Below are 17,822 nucleotides of genomic sequence, written 5' to 3'. Positions count from 1 at the left end.
TAGAAATTCAACTCCCTACTACAAACCAATCTACGGCGACACCATTACAAATAATGTAAAACCCTATCGTGATAATTTTATTTACACCTTTACTCAATCACCCTACTATATTTATTTGCGCAAAATATATGCTCTTGTTAACAACAAATTCTATCTCACCACCAATATTGGTTGCTTTTCAAAATAGTTAATTAATATAAATATAGTTCATAACATTGAGGAATGTTTCCATTGAAAGTGGGCCTGAAAGCTGCTACTCTATTGTCAGTGATGTGTTGATTTTCATACCCCATTCTACTCAAATTACTGTCCCTATCTCAGCCCCATTCTAATAATGTCTGAGGCTGATGCGATAACACTACTGCGGCATTTATATATGGTCCAATTCTGGGTGACCTCTACCCATTTGGTTAGGTACCAGTCCCTATCTTGCAATCTTGCACATTTACACAAGCGTGGAAGTTGAAGGGGGTGAGGGTGGCATGCGCTGACTGTTATCTGCTATGCATGTAGTTGCATCAGACAAATTTATCCCCACCCCCACCCCCCAAAAACCCAACATAAACACACACATACCTACCATTTTCATGTCCCATCGAAATCAGAAAACAGAAATACCGCGGTACAAACTGTAAAACACATGCCACTAACAATTTCAAAACTGGTATGCACATGAACCTCTTCTGAGATTCTTTGACTATACCGAGATTCTTTGACTGTACCGTTATTGTCGTTATCATACCAGCGTGCTGATTTTATCAGTCCAACCGGTGTTATCGATCTGCTCTTTATTACGGCAGTTCAGATATACCATAACAATATACATAGTATAAAATAACAAACGACATTCATACTAACCCACAAAACTACAGTCAAGTCGTAAGAACCTGCTTAAGACAGCAAAACAATTGTCTTAGAACCACATTTGGTGACGGGGTTGGGAGCAGGGAGTGTTTCAGAGCCGCAGTAAATTGTTTGGTTTTGATGTGGGTCATGGATTTTTATAACCGCACTGAGATTGCAGAGGAGTCATATTTATTGCTGCTATCCATCTGTTCGTCCATACGTCCGTCCCAAATCCATTAAGAAAGATAGAACAAAACAAACCCATTTCAATTAGAGCCATGAAATTGTACACACTTTCTTATTATTATAGATAGAAGACCTGGTTAGATTTTAAGAGTATTACAATTTGTTTTCTCGTTTTCGTTTTATGCATTCTGTTATTATTTGCTCACAATTCTTTGACTGAAACCATCTTAGCACGATTAAACAAAAATAACAAAAATAACTCCAGGTACACACATTAAATATGGCTGGTATATTTGAATTTGTATGTGTGGGCAAACTGATTAGATTTTACATCTGTGCGTACACGGACATGGGCACATGTTACTTCTTGGGTAAACTCAAGATTGTATCTCTTTTCTGTTAGTTTTTTTATTTTTTATTATTCAATTTTTTAAACAATATTTTTCAACTTTCTGGACTTTGACAGAAACTTTCTTTGCGCGATTAAACAATAACCATTTGCGGGGGAGAAAAGATATTTGACAATAATATCTGTATTTATATGTAAATGTCTTGATTTTCAGGCTGTTACGGCATTGTTGTACTCATTTACACATTTTTCACGCTTTTGAATTATGACGTTTTAAACATAAACCTTGCCAGCACGATCAAACAAAAACCACCTTATGCACAAAAATGAGATTTGGTATGTGTGCATTTATGCACATGCAACTGCCCTGATTATATTTTGAGGACATTACATCAATATTTAATGATCTTTTTTTTTATTTTTTTAATACTTAGACGTGTTTGGAAAGAAAACATATATTTTTTACCTGATGATAACGGTCATGAGAAAAGAGAAACGGCAGATCAGAGCTATACGCTTTCAAGAAACGAGCCCCCTTCCCCTGCACACCCTACCCCCGATCAAATGGTTGATCCCTTAATTAGTATTTAAAGTTGTAAATCTTTGTCATTTGTACAGTTATCAATACATCATGCTATACGTTTATGGGATGAAGTTTTGTTTTTTCAGGTTCATTTTTATCCACTTCTTTTACTTCTGTGTTTTTTGTATCCTCAGTTTCCTGTTTTTCGGAGTCAGTGCTATGTCCAGGTAATAAGATGTTTCTTAAGTCCGAGTTGAACAGGAAGGTCCATACACTACTGATGGAGACGAACATGCAGATAATAGTCAGCCCGAAGGAGGCGCCGTAGTAAGTCGCATCGTCCACAGCAGATAGGAGGCTGGCTTTAACACTTCCACCGTACACACAGAGAGCGAGGAGAAAAAATATCCCTGTAATAAAATTAATTTTTTTCATTTTCTGACATAATGTAAATTTTTTTTTACCTGTTCTGCTTTTGTTTAACAGAAAAGTTATGAAATTTCTCAATTTTACACATTTGCTGGTTCAAAGGAATCACAGAGCGCATGGTAACTATGTAATAAGAAGAGTCTACCCATTAGAAAAAGGTCGGGGGTGGGTGGCGAGGTGCTCGCTTATTTGACACCAACTGCTGCTGATTAGTTATCATATGGAATCTCAGACTGATGGCGGATAAAAATTCTGATACTGACATATTTAAATCAAATAGGAGTAGGGAAAATATGAGATGACAGATTTAAATCAAATAGGAGTAGGGGAAATATGAGATGATAGATTTAAATCAAATAGGAGTAGGGAAAATATGAGATGACAGATATAAATCAAATAGGAGTAGGGAAAATATGAGATCACTTTTTGGCCATTTTCAAGAATGAGTTATTTTAAATACGTCATAATCATGTTAGAAACTAATAACGGCACTCTTTCCTATGTATACTCATGCTACTAAGGTTTCTGTTCACGATGCGTTATATTACCTACTGGTTTGAATATTCATTATAAAGGCTTTATCTTGTAGTAATCGATACATGTATGTACATTAATCTAATGCTTTGCTTTGAGACAAAAGGAACATATTAATCATATTCCACTGTGCGTTCAAGCGAGCGACATAACTCTTGTCGTCAAGAAACATTGACATGTAGCTTTAAAGTAAATACTGTCACCACTGATGTCGGTGAAGAATTCTTTTTTTTTTTTTGTCTGGTTCGACTTAACACAAAAGTAATAACGCGAAAATTTTACATCTTTTGATTTATTTTTCCATCTATTGTTCTATCCATATTGGCATTAATCCATCTATACCCATGCATCCCCAAATGCATACTTTCTGAATTACCAACCTTTCCTACCCACCTACACTTAAATTAGTCTCAGAAAGTATTATAATGACCACACTAGATTACCTGCACAGACTGATGGGATGCCGGCAAACCAAACGGGAAGTACTTCAAAAAGAGCAAGAATTCCAATTACGCAGGCCCCACATATTGCAAATATTCCAAAAAGCATCATAGCGATGGTAGCATTCTCCCAGCCTAAAATTAATAATAATAATAATAATAATAATAATAATAATAATTAAAAGAAGAAGAAGAAGAAGAAGAACAACAAGAACAATAACAAGAAGAACAATGATAATAATAATAATAATAATAAGAAGAAGATGATGATGATGATGATGATGATGATGGCATAATTAAATATGAAATTAATTACAGCATTTCATTTGTAATAGTCGAATATGTATTTTTTTAAACAATAGCAATCATTGTATTTTCTCTTATAAGTAATAGCATTCCAGCTTAATTGATAATAAAGTGTATGTAGCACGCGAAAGAATGAAAATAATCATACAGATAAATTTATGTAAATAGACAATGTAATATAATTACGAGTCAGTGCAAGATAACCAACGAATGCCAAAACATGACAGAAAAGAAAAACGGTAAGCCGTGTACCCAATGCGCATACAAGATAATTTTAGTAAACCTCTGAAACACCAAAACTATTTAGAAAAAGTATAGTTTGTCCATCGCAAGGTCATTATGAGTATGGAGCCACCGTTGTATATTGTCGACTAATTACATACATGAATTTATATTTCTTGCATAACACATTAAACGGTTATAAATGTTTGCATATATGATGTATCTGTTATAATACAGTGCGTATATTCATTCATCCGTCAGGGTAAACTTGTTCAGCTTCAACTTATCAATAATAAAACTATTAGAAACTGAAATATAATACAGTTTGCTTAAAACAAAACTCAAATGTGTTTGTGTGTTTGTTTGTGTATATATATATATATATATATATATATATATATATATATATATATATATATATATATATATATATATATATATATGTTTGTGTATGTGTGTTTCTTATACCGATTGATAGATCTAACTTACACTTATATTTTAAACTAATTTTTACACTAGTTTTATTTGTGTCAACAAAATTTATTTTATCCGTGTTTTCATATGTGACAATAAGCATTATATTCAGTCCGTTATAACACTGTAATTTTAAAGTAAATAGAAATACATATGAAGATCGAAAGTATATCATTAATAATATAAGTCCGAGCATATGGGTGGCCATAAATTCGCAAAATATAAGTTAATTTTAAACGCATACCACTATATTTATACACATCTAAAAAAAGAAAACATCTGGTTCTTTAAGGAACTGAATTTATAAAATTCCTTTCTTGGATTTTTAAAAATATGATACATGCATATGCTTACCCTTTCTGTCACTATGTTTCAAAAGTGAACAGTATTGTACGTTGGTCTTCTCTCGACACGACTGCCATAATCCTCGGTAATTTCTGTAACTTACTCCTGAACTCACTGTGTCGTAATCAATCCATCGTGGTGCGCCCAGAGCAGCTACAGCAAGGATAAACACAAAAGCAGATACTCCGGCAACGACAATTGCCGCAATTTTTACCTTTTCCAATGGACATGTGGGCATCTTCTTTTAATGGAATATCTCTATCACTTACAAATGTAAGATCTATGAAAACAATGTCTATACCTTTATTGTGTCTTTCGTTTGTTATGGCAAGTATCCGAACATTACAACTACATTACCGCCTGTAATAAGCCACATTCAACGATATATTATTTTTCCCTGATGAAAAATGTTGAATCCTCAGTCTGTTTTCCTGTTTCTCAGTAGATGTATATGTTATCTTACTTGATAGTCTCTTCGCTCTATCTATGTGAGTTAAGAGAGGCCATACTTTCGTCCCAAATAGCTGTCTCTGATCAGTAATGCGATATAGACAGAAACTACTCTTTGGTTGATTGACTTGACATTCTAAATGAAGACATGGTAATTTTCAATTGGTTTCTCATTTCCACAAAGTTTTCGAGCGTCCTAAAGTTAACAGAAAGGACAAAACAAAGCATACAATACACGATAGCAAAATATATTGCACGTTTCATTTGAGCAAAGTGAATACTTTATTTAGAGCGTTTAAGAAATAATGTTCCTTTTTGCATGTACACAAATGTATATCTGTATTTTATTTTTGTCAGCTAATGTTTTAAAATTCATTTCCCTTTTTCAAAGAAAGATATGTTTGCCCATATTTCTAAAATAATTTGGCAATAACCACTCGTCCGTTCGGTAGATTAATGCAGGTTCGCAGTTTTTTAATGATTGTAACTTGTGCTTAAGGAGGTATGTTAAATTTCAACGAGATCTTACTTCATTATCTTTTTAAATGTCCATTTTTAGCAGACATTAGAAAAGTATACATTCCAAAAATATAGAACACAAATCCCATTGCAATGAAATGAAAAGCTTTTATGAATTCTGAAGACTGTGATACTATTATCAAATAAAACATATTTATTGTAAAATTTTATACTGCATTCCAAATATGCAGATGCCATGGGCTTAATATTCTTAATTCCTTGATGTATTTCATAAATTGATTTTTAAATATTACAAAGCTAGCCATACTTTGTAAAAGTACTTTACATAACAAAAAAGTGTATCTTTTCTGTTGATAGTTTTTTCTGCATTATCTGATGATCTGATTATTTAGGATGTGTTGATGTATTTAGGATGTGTTGATGTATTTAGGATGTGTTGATGCAATTAGGATGTGTTGATGCTGTTTACCATGTAACTTTAATTTATTTTTGCATATTTTTAAAATGACTAATAGTTTAATCCCCAACATAAATATCATTCCAGGAGACTGACAAAACTATTTTAACATCTTAAAATGTTCAGCTTTTCTATACGAGCAAACTCAGATATTGACGATCCTCTTTTTAACAACTTCTATGGCCCATCGAAAATTTCAGGGTATCAAGGCAATGTCAGTCCCCCGATCATCGCCTTCTGGCCTCTCTTTCAGACTCTACGAGAGGCCAAAATGTTACCTTCTCTGGCAAGCCCGTTCACATTCCGAATGATAGATATGTTGGTGTAATCTGAAAATTGGACTCTTTCCTGTGTTACAATATGCTATTTAAACAATTGGCATTACATTCCAATTTCCTGTGATACAACATGCTATTTAAACACTTGGCATTACATTCCAATTTCCTGTGATACAACATGTTATTTAAACACTTGGCATTACATTCCAATTTCCTGTGATACAACATATTATTTAAACACTTGGCATTACATTCCAATTTCCTGTGTTACAACATGCTATTTAAACACTTGGCATTACATTCCAATTTCCTGTGATACAACATGTTATTTAAACACTTGGCATTACATTCCAATTTCCTGTGATACAACATGTTATTTAAACACTTGGCATTACATTCCAATTTCCTGTGATACAACATGTTATTTAAACACATGGCATTACATTCCAATTTCCTGTGTTACAACATGCTATTTAAACACTTGGCATTACATTCCAATTTCCTGTGATACAACATGCTATTTAAACACTTGGCATTACATTCCAATTTCCTGTGATACAACATGTTATTTAAATACTTGGCATTACATTCCAATTTCCTGTGTTACAACATGCTATTTAAACACTTGGCATTACATTCCAATTTCCTGTGATACAACATGTTATTTAAACACTTGGCATTACATTCCAATTTCCTGTGTTACAACATGTTATTTAAACACTTGGCATTACATTCCAATTTCCTGTGTTACAACATGTTATTTAAACACTTGGCATTACATTCCAATTTCCTGTGATACAACATATTATTTAAACACTTGGCATTACATTCCAATTTCCTGTGTTACAACATGCTATTTAAACACTTGGCATTACATTCCAATTTCCTGTGATACAACATGTTATTTAAACACTTGGCATTACATTCCAATTTCCTGTGATACAACATGCTATTTAAACACTTGGCATTACATTCCAATTTCCTGTGATACAACATGTTATTTAAATACTTGGCATTACATTCCAATTTCCTGTGTTACAACATGCTATTTAAACACTTGGCATTACATTCCAATTTCCTGTGATACAACATATTATTTAAACACTTGGCATTACATTCCAATTTCCTGTGTTACAACATGTTATTTAAACATTTGGCATTACATTGCAAGTTAGTGTTACAACATGTTATTTAAACACTTGGCATTACATTCCAGTTAGTTATTTAAACATTTGACATTACATTCCAAGTTAGTGTTACAACATGTTATTTAACACTTGGCATTATATTCCAGTTAGTGTTACAACATGTTATTTAAACATTTGGCATTACATTCCAAGTGAGTGTTACAACATGCTATTTAAACACTTGGCATTACATTCCAAGTTGGTTTTCCAACATGTTATTTAAACATTTGGCATTACATTCCAAGTTAGGGAACATGATGACCAATATTATTTCATACTATGTGCTCTACCGTATCTACTAGCTTATAAGACGAGCACAAATGCAAACTATACACACCCAGACGTGCCGTCGCATAGATCTGTGGAGTTTGTTCGCAGTAATCAGTAGAACATAACAACATATACACTGGTTTGTAGACGCATTATTTTATGGCAGATCAGAGTCTTTGTTGTTTGCAGTTTGTCTCGACTTATAAGTGAGTACAGACGGTAGTTGTCTTAGAAGAGAATTCTCACTATCTGTCAGTATGACAATGTAGAGCAAATAAAAACAGATTCGCATAGAAATCAAGATATAGGCGACATTGGTGGATAATTAACTAGAACTAGATGAAAATGTTCTTGTGCGAAATATTTTTGGGGGGATAAATGCTTTTTAAAAATAGCAAAATAACAGAATTACTATATAAGGGAGACAATATTGAAGGATTAGACTTATGCCCCTTACTCTACCAAAAGCTCATTTTGTGATGTACGGGCAACGATCACGTTCACTCTGCAGTGATTAAATGCCAGTTTAATATGCAACTGGTTACTGAGTTATGTTACTCAATGAAATTTTAGTCTTTATTTTTATGAGACTACACTGAAGATTTTAAGAATGGTGTGCAAACGAGACAACAACAAAAAAATAATAGAAGATCGTCTGGAACGACGAAATAATGATGAGATGGCCGTACTATTCAATTGTGTCTAAGCGGTCGCGTGCGCGTGTGTGTGTGTGTGACAAAACATTTTATAACACACAAAGAACACGTGTATTGCTAATTCAAACATTTCTTCATTTAGAACGAATTCTTTAAAAGTGTTTCCTAATACTGTTGAAATATGTAACTGAAGTGCAGTGCATTGTTCTTTAATGGCGCCCCTACTGTACTACAAAGAACAGTTTTATGTCACTTGCCAAACATCCTACTTTCACACATTCCTAAAAATAAGTTTTGTGAAAAATTCCCCGTTTAACAATAATGTGAAGGTGAAATACTATGAAATTTTATTTGCGCAATAAAAGTAGATCCAAGACAGTATCCTCTTTTCCTTGAGCCCGGGGGCAATTACCCTCTCTCATCCCCACCCACCCCTCGCGCCATCACTTGTATATGGTTACCCCATGATAGCGCAGTTCAACCTGAACGGCAATCCCATAAAGCGAAAATAAATCCCTTTCAGCAAAACTCTCACATTCTGAAAAGTTTTATTATATATATAATTTGGAAGGAAGCACTGTTTCTGAAATAATGGACATGTGTGAAATCAAATTCACGAATATATCATATACATGTATGTTCATTGTTATACCTGATTTTATAGTATGCAACAAAGAAAGGTATTGTTAATGTCTGAGTGATCTCATATTTCTACTATGATGTCAAAGTGTTTGAAGGGACGCTCGCGTCGATTTTCATAAGTATTTTACTGAGTACTGTATATATACAGAACATTTAATACTGTATTATGAAAATGAGTAAAATAATAATATTCAAAGAATTAAACCTTCAAAATAGAACACATACATACATACATACATACATACATACATACATACATACATGCATGCATGCATCCATGCATGCATGCATGCATGCATGCATACATACATACATACATACATACATACATACATAAAAATAAGTATGTTCAACGATCTAATTGCTTAAATTTGTGATTATTGCTTAGAATATACCCCATATTGACTATGGCGGATTCAAAACATCGATTAGATAAATAAAAAGAAGACCACTGCATTCATAACAGTTACTCCATTGAGATTTGTATTCCGACACGTGAATATCACCGTCAGCAAATCGGCTGATCTGCTAATGTTGATAGTAACAAGTGCGGTAGGGACAACAAATCTTTACTAGTGCTCGTGTAGTTCATTCAGTCTTATCAGACCAAATTTGATGTGGATGAATATGTAACCTTAATTAGCTAGCAAATGATTTACCACTTTGATGAGTAATTCATTTTTGGGGTGCATACTGCAGTTACGCATTTTCTAGAAAATGCCATTGGCAGGTGATGTGATGTGATGTGATTTTGGATTTTTAACGTAGCTTTAACAATTTTTTCAGTCATATCGCTACGATGTCTGCAGTGTCGCAGTTTATAGTGATGTCTAGCATTGGGGCATCATGCCGCAGACATGTAGCATGATGTCCCACCCAGTCACATTATCCTGACACCAGGCCGACCAATCCTAACACTAACCTCTTAATGCTGAGCGCCAAGTAATTGCAAACGTATGTATGTATGTATGTATGTATGTATGTATGTATGTATGTATGTATGTGTGTGTGTGCGTGACAGACCGACTGATTTTATCTCCTCTTCAACAGAGATTACAGCAGATTACTCAAATTCAGGTTAACACAGATCGTGAAACACAACAGGCAAGTGACAAAAATAAAGAGTAGTACTATGTCAGCTTCCGTATTGACAAAACGAAACATCTCAATACCTACACTCATCTAAATATGTAGACATCGCATGGCACTGATCTTCGAATAGTTGCTTGGTGATAATAATACTTCAAAAATGTTAGTAGTCTATATTGGTATGTGTTTAACATTAGCTTGGAAATAGTAAAGAAAGGAAATGGAAAACTTACACAAGTGTAACAATATATGTTTCTTTCTACATGACAAATAAATGCATGTATATATGTTTGCATTCATGTGTGTGTGTGTGTGTGTGTGTGTGTGTGTATCTATGACTGACTGACTGACTTCATTTCCCCATGTGTTTTTCTTACTACAAGGCAAATGTATGCGCGTATGTATATATTTATGTTTGTGTGTATGCACACATGCATGCATGCAATGATGTATGTATGTATGTATGTATGTATGTATGCTTGGATGCATGCATGTAGGTAGGTAGGTAGGCGGGCTGGTATATGTGTACGCATGTATATATGTCTTTATCTCTACAACAACAGAGATTACATTTGATTAAAATTAAATTAAGGATGGTACAAAATCAAGAGACTTAACAATGGATCCAAACAAAACAACAACAAATAGATGAAAAATAGATTCAGTATAATTCGTGGTCCTGAAACAGTTCGATGAAAAACATTATAATTTAGAAAAGGTATACTGAATATTACGTCAGCTGTCATATTTACACATTCTAGTATCTAATTAGTTAATAATTTAAGAATATATCTTTAGATGTAAATATTGGACCTACTTCAATTACCTAGTATAGTACATGTCATTCTATAAGCATTTAGATAAGGCAAGTAATGGAATGTCATACATACATACATACATACATACATACATACATGCATGCATGCATGCATGCATACATACATACATACATACATACATACATGCATACATACATACACATCACACATATACGCTTACATACACATAAACACACACACACACACACACACACACACACACACACACATATATATATATATATATATATATATATATATATATATATATATATATATATATATATATATATATATACGTGGAATAAAATGAAACAATGTAGAAAATAATCTACTACCTATTATTGTTGTTATGTTAGGACCAGTTGGTTGATAGTAGGGTATGCATTTCATTGTAGAATGAAGCTATACTGAGAGTCGTCACCAACATGAGTCTATCCCATACATCATCGTCAATAGACGACATGCAGTCTAACCTGCTTCCAAGAAGTGTCTCCAGCAATGTATATAGTCTTCCTGATTGAATAAGTTAAACCTCTCACCCCTAAAGCGTCAATCACTCTCTGAAAGTAAACATCGCATTCTACAAGTAGCATTACGCAACCTACAATAACATGTTTCACTCTGTCGACAGTCATATACTGACATAAACGCATAGTGAAAATCTATTTCTAGATAAAACTCCACTCGCCCCTACACAGCTAGTTGAAAAAGAACAATTTTTTATTATCTATGTAAGTTTCCATTGACCAAAGTCCTACGGTACTACGCGTTGCCTCTGTAGGCTAATATTTATGGAAAGCTTGCATACATCTCGCTGCATACGTCTGACATAACTCAAGTTCTTCTATATTGGAGTTTGTGGTTCCTGACCATAGTTCGCATCCATATAGGACGGAAGGTAGAATACTTCTTTTCTAAATGTTCAGACTTGTTAATTGATTCATTTCGCCGTCTCTGATACTAATAAATTAAAACGACTTTAACAAATGTTTGCCTTTATCGCATACTTTTTTATTGCGTTGTTTGGTTTAAAGTTGTGTGTTAGTTTATGCAGGCATGCTTATTACTTTTGACTACTGGAATTGGAGATTTGTCAGAGAGAAAAGAAGGAATAACAGTCAGTCTTTTGTTAGTAAACAAGATAGTGCAACTTTTATCTGCATTGTTTCTAAGTCTCCACCTTTTCGCATAATTAGAAATTGTATCGAGAAGAAGTTGCATCGAATGATGCGAATTAGACATTACAATTGTGTTATCTGCTAATAAAACACACGTCAGGTGGAGATCGGCAAGACCACGCAATGTGTGACCCAATTCAGTGATCAAATGATCATCATTACAAGAAAGAACCACACAGAACAAGATACGGCCCTGACCTACACCCTGCTTAATAGCGAAACGTTTGGACAGTTTGCAAGCCAATAAAAAAGAGCTTGTTACGCTCTCAGCTAGTCTTTCGTGATGCGCTAGGTCTTCCTTTTGTTCCAAGTCTTTACAAATTGTAAAATAACCCGTTGTGCCAAACTGTGCTGAATGCTTTAGCACTCCCTAGAAATATAGCATAGACAAAAGTATCCCTATCCATATAATAACATATATATTCTTTGATACAGAATGCTGCAGTGTACCTGTCACGATTATATCTAAAACCCTGTTGCAATGGATTTGGAAGAGAAATATGTTTCGAAAATATAACTAGTCTATTGTATATAATTTGTTATAGGACTTTCCGAAACACTGGAACTATAGTTATATCACGGTAATTATTCATATCTAATTGAGTCTTTCTCCCTCCTTTAAATATTGGTATTACCAAAACTTTTTAAAGTGGCGCGAGTACCTATCGGTCTCGTACACTTTCTTGAATATAATTTCAAGTAAAAAATATACATTACTTGGAATATTAACAAACAGTAGATGTTCAGCAACCACACCGTAGACCTTGTTACGCTCTCAACTAGGCTTTCGTGATGCGCTAGGTCTTCCCTTTGTTCCAAGTCTTTACAAATTGTGCTGAATGCTTTAGCACTTTCTAGAAATATAGCATATACAAGAGTATCCCTATCCATATAATAATGGAGCCTGTTCAAGATGCATTACATTCATTGAGAGAACTAATTGCACAGCAGATTTATTCTCTAGCAGGGATTTTATCAACACCTTTATCGAAGTGGGGATGTGTTTCTGTGCTGTGTTTTCTAACTTCTGCTAAGACCATCTAGTAATGATTCTCATCGTACAGATAAGTATTGTCAGGTAGTGACAAATTTTATTTGCCCATAACTTTCTAATAGAGTCGTGGTCGCGTACAATTTTTCGGTTTGATTTTAAATTCGTAAGTGTAATCATGTTTATGTCTTTTCTTCCGTAAAAACTTATAGAACTTGGAAATATCGAGCTTTGCAGCCTGTTCAAGATCGCTGAACTGTTCTCTATCGTACATTTCTTAAGCTTTCAATAATTATTTTGCAAACAGTTTCTTCGCTTTCTTATAATCTGCGTACGACATATATTCCAGCATCTTAACCTACCATTAGATATCCATTCCCTACGTTTCAGCCGCTGATCATATGGCTTTTTGTACATGATGTCCGTATATATACGAATCGATCCAACCATCCATTAGTTCGTCCATCCATCCAATACAATATATAGATAATTGAATGTTTGTTTTCATTCTTTAGACGAGTACTGAGAAGGAACGACTGCTAATTCCGGAAGGTATAAAGTTCGACAGACTAATAATTTACAGAACTACAAACTGGACAGAGGAAATGCACATGAAATGTAAAGACAAGAATAACTCGGTTGACAGTATGTATTTCACACATATATGAAATTTCCGTTTATATTAGTGGTACCGACCACATTTGAACTTTATATACTGAAACACTGCTAGCCTTATGGGTTGCGGTTAATCTGTCATGGGGATATACTGAGGAAATAAAACCAATATGGCAGCCTCTTTTACATCATATTGTGTCAGGTCCCTTGGATATGCAAAATGTAACCTTGGGTATGCAAAAATGTAACCTTGGGTATGCAAAATGTAACCTTGGGTATGCAAAAATGTAACCTTGGGTATGCAAAAATGTAACCTTGGGTATGCAAAAATGTAAACATGGTATGCAAAATATAACACTTGCTGCATCTTGTTTACTCTCTTTGCAGCACGACAAGTACAATGCAATCACTCAGTTCCATTAGTATACCTTTAAACAATGTTAACTTTCCTGTTTTAGCATTAGCAAATACATTTACCGAAAAATGTACATTTTTAAAGTAAATAATGTAACATTCTCCACTTAATACATTGTATGCGTGTTATTTGGCTACATCACACCTACCGACCTTATGAATCCTGTTTACAGTAACTATGCCCCTTGACATAAGTTTGCCAATTTTTGTTTTCAAACCAACTTTATACATACTGCATACTTTCACCCACACACTTTCAGCCACTTTGACACACACACATACATACAAACACATACGCACGCACACAAGCACACACACACAGCAAGCCGGGCAACCTAATGACTAAAACACGCATCTAACATTCGTCAGACAGAATCAAGACACAAAATCCAGGGACGTGATTGGGGGGTGGGGGCAGGGGCAGCATTTGCCCCCCCCCCCCCAATTTGCATGTGCTGTAAAATTGCCTATATACGAAAATTAACAAGCCCGTCAAGTTTTGCCCCCCCCCCTCCGAAAAATTGAAATGATGTCTCTGCTATTACTATCTCTCTAATCTGTTATTCAGCCTGAGCCAGCGCGTTGATATTTGCATGAATCAAGTTCCCCCCCACCCCCCACCCCGAAAGGGGCCCCGAGTGGCCGAGTGGTCTAAAGCGCTCTCCGTTACGGACACTGCCATCTCACCTCTGCCTGCGTGGGTTCGGGTCTCGGATTCAGCCAATGTGGGTATGTGAGAAAGCTTACCACTAGCTTCTCGTGGGTCGGTGGTTCTTTCCGGGGTTTTCCCGGGTTCTTCCTCCACCATTAATACTGGCCGCCATGTATAGCCTATCGTGTGCTGAAAAATGGCGTTAAACACTACAACAACAACAACAACAACAACCCGAAAAAAGTTGATATGACGTCCCTGACAAAATCGCATAATAATGTACGCGGCAACAAAACCCATTCTGTATGTGCGTCGTAACCACACAATTGTACCTTGGTGTACACAATTCCGTGACCCTATGCTTCATACAGGGCATAGTTATCTCTGATTTAGTACATCCTAATTTGTAATGACATCACATGAGAAAAACAAAAACGCCGTCTAACCGATGTACATACAGACTAAGCAACAATTGCTTTAATGAGGAAGTATATCTGTAGAACATACAACGTAAATCTTTACAGGTCGAACAGCATTCAGAAACTTAAACGTACGCGATATAAGCGTCATGCGAAAACAAGTTGATAATGAACATGATTAAACAGTTATTGAGAGCCTAGTTTTTGTTGTAAGACCAATACAATTTCATAGCCCAATGTATTACGTCAATAGTACCACGTCATATCATAATGTACAATGTGAACCGTACAAGATCAGAATTTCATTTTTTCATCTGTTATAGGAACAACACAATAAATTCATGTATTTTATGTGAAAAGCATTGTTGAATAATTTCATGTGGTCAGCAGAGTTTCAATGTCAAGTGAACATAGCAGTTTTTATGTGTTATATATCATAGCAATATAAATCATATGTGTTCTATATACACAACATAATTTGTATTGTTGAATAGGGATCTTAAATTTCAGCACAGAATTTGAGAAGCAATATTTAGTGCAAGCTTTTACCATCTGTAGAATTTATTTGTCAACTGTAAATTGTGAACCGGAACAAAATTTTCTTGTGTAACGAAGTGTTAGAACTTACGCATGTTAGATTCTGTCTGCATTCATTGACACAACCAAAAACTATCGGAATACGTAGATTATTTTATAAGATCCTACGTCTTTACACTAACCTCCTTCTGGACACAACGGAGTATCTCATGAAATGTGAACCGTCACCCCTCGATGCAATTCATACTTCAATAGACGTACAATTCTCTATACCAACATTCGGCATGATGAATGTCTACGTTAAGTAAACAAGACTCGTGAAGACGCCACCCTCATAATTCCACGTCACACTCCTGGAGCTATTTCTTAAACTCAACAACTTTGAGTTTAACGGTTTGAATTACCTCCAGATAAATGGAACAGCCTTGGCGACTAAGACGGCCCCCTCATATGCAAATTTTTATGGGCCGATTAGAAAGCTGACTTCTCGACTCTGTAAGCCATTTAACCAAACCAGTGGGCACGTTTCCTTGATGACGTGGAAATGAAATGGATTCAGGGATGGAAGAGCTAGACGAATTCATTATGCAGATCAATGCTCAAAAAAAAAAAAAAAAATTAATATCCACAAATCAGACTGGTGTGTGTGTGTGTGTGTGTGTGTGTGTGTGTGTGTAATTATAATGTTTAACGTAGCATTAACAACTTTTCAGTCATATCGCTACGATGTCTGCAATGAGGCAGTCTATAGTATGTCTAGCACTGGGGCATCATGCCGCAGACATGTAGCATGATGTCCCACCTAATAACATTATCCTGACACCAGGCCGACAAGTCCAAACACTAACCTCTTAATCGGAGCGCCTAGCCAAACAGCTGTTAGTACCATTTTTTAAGTCTTTTGTATGACTCGGCCGGGGATCGAACCCACGACCTCCCGCTTCCGAAGGGAACGCTCTAACCACTGGGCCACCGAAGCGGTGATCAGACTGGCAAGCAAATGAAGTGGAAAGGAGCCCAATAACAGAACATTTCTTTTCCAGGCCATACTTTCAGTGATATGATCATGACTATCATCATCTTTAAATCAAAAAGAAGCACAGAGTTTAGGAAATGCATCAGAATCTGGACTCTTACAGTATTTCATGTTTTTGTAGGGTAGCTAAAGCTTCGGAAAAAAGAATCTTGCCCTATAATACTTGTGTCTATATTTTGTTTAAATTTTGGAATATCAGAGTCATCGAGCTTTACGCTGAGATCTATACTGTCTTGAGGCAAATATACTTTCATAACAGGAGTGTGTCTCTTAGAGTATTCCTAAATGGTTTAGGTATGATAGTGTTGTTACTTTTCCCGATACCTTTTCATTTCTGAGATACTTTTGCTTTTCTAAGCTGCAAAAATATTTTGTCCATTTCTCACCTTCTTCAATGCATCTAACTCAAGAACTAGTCCTAGGACCCTTAAGTCTTTTATGACTCAACTCTTGTAGTTCGTTTTGTTTTTCACCTATCAAGTTAGTATCAATTTTTTCATTATCAGTTAAAAATTATTAATCTCTTTAATTAGATTTTTCTCTCTACTCTGTCTTTGACTTGTCTTCAAAGAAGAACAAGGTCTTGTTTTTATTAAAACTAATCTATATTAGGAGACCTATGCAAGTAACTGGTCATTATATTAAATTATCTTAAATTGTATTTTGATCATTCTGAATATCATTGACATCATTTGGGATATATATATATATATATATATATATATATATATATATATATATATATATATATATATATGTATGTATATATATATATGTGTATATATATATATATATATATATATATATATATATATATATATATATATATATATATATATATATATATATATATATATATATATATATCAGACAAATATTGTGATTTAGTGTGTGTAATTATTTATTTTATATTCTCAATATATGTCTTGATTTTAAATAGCGAGTCATTGGACTTTCAAAATTATTATCACATCTTGAAGTCTTCTATTTTGTACA

At 34.6% G+C, this 17,822-nt stretch overlaps 1 protein-coding gene across 3 annotated transcripts in view; it reads right to left on the bottom strand.

Moving 5' to 3' along the window:
- The window catches only part of LOC149805091 (kyphoscoliosis peptidase-like), a 31,867-nt gene extending 26,543 nt beyond the window's left edge, over positions 1-5,324 (bottom strand). For all 3 annotated transcript variants that reach the window (XM_089947261.1, XM_089947278.1, XM_089947269.1), the window contains exons 1-3: positions 4,664-5,324; positions 3,311-3,442; positions 581-2,314 (exon numbers count right to left, since the gene is read on the bottom strand). In XM_089947261.1, coding sequence (XP_089803387.1) covers positions 581-589 — 9 coding nt within the window. In that variant the 5' untranslated portion in view covers positions 590-2,314; positions 3,311-3,442; positions 4,664-5,324. The remainder of the gene's footprint in view (positions 1-580; positions 2,315-3,310; positions 3,443-4,663) is intronic.
- Between the last annotated feature and the right edge of the window lie 12,498 nt (positions 5,325-17,822).

The sequence above is a fragment of the Sinohyriopsis cumingii genome, chromosome 2 (genome assembly GCF_028554795.1).
Source record: "Sinohyriopsis cumingii isolate HCF-2022 chromosome 2, ASM2855479v2, whole genome shotgun sequence".
In the NCBI taxonomy this organism is placed as follows: domain Eukaryota; kingdom Metazoa; phylum Mollusca; class Bivalvia; order Unionida; family Unionidae; genus Sinohyriopsis; species Sinohyriopsis cumingii.
Note: the sequence above shows the minus strand (reverse complement) of the source record. Positions and strands in the feature narration are given on the sequence as shown.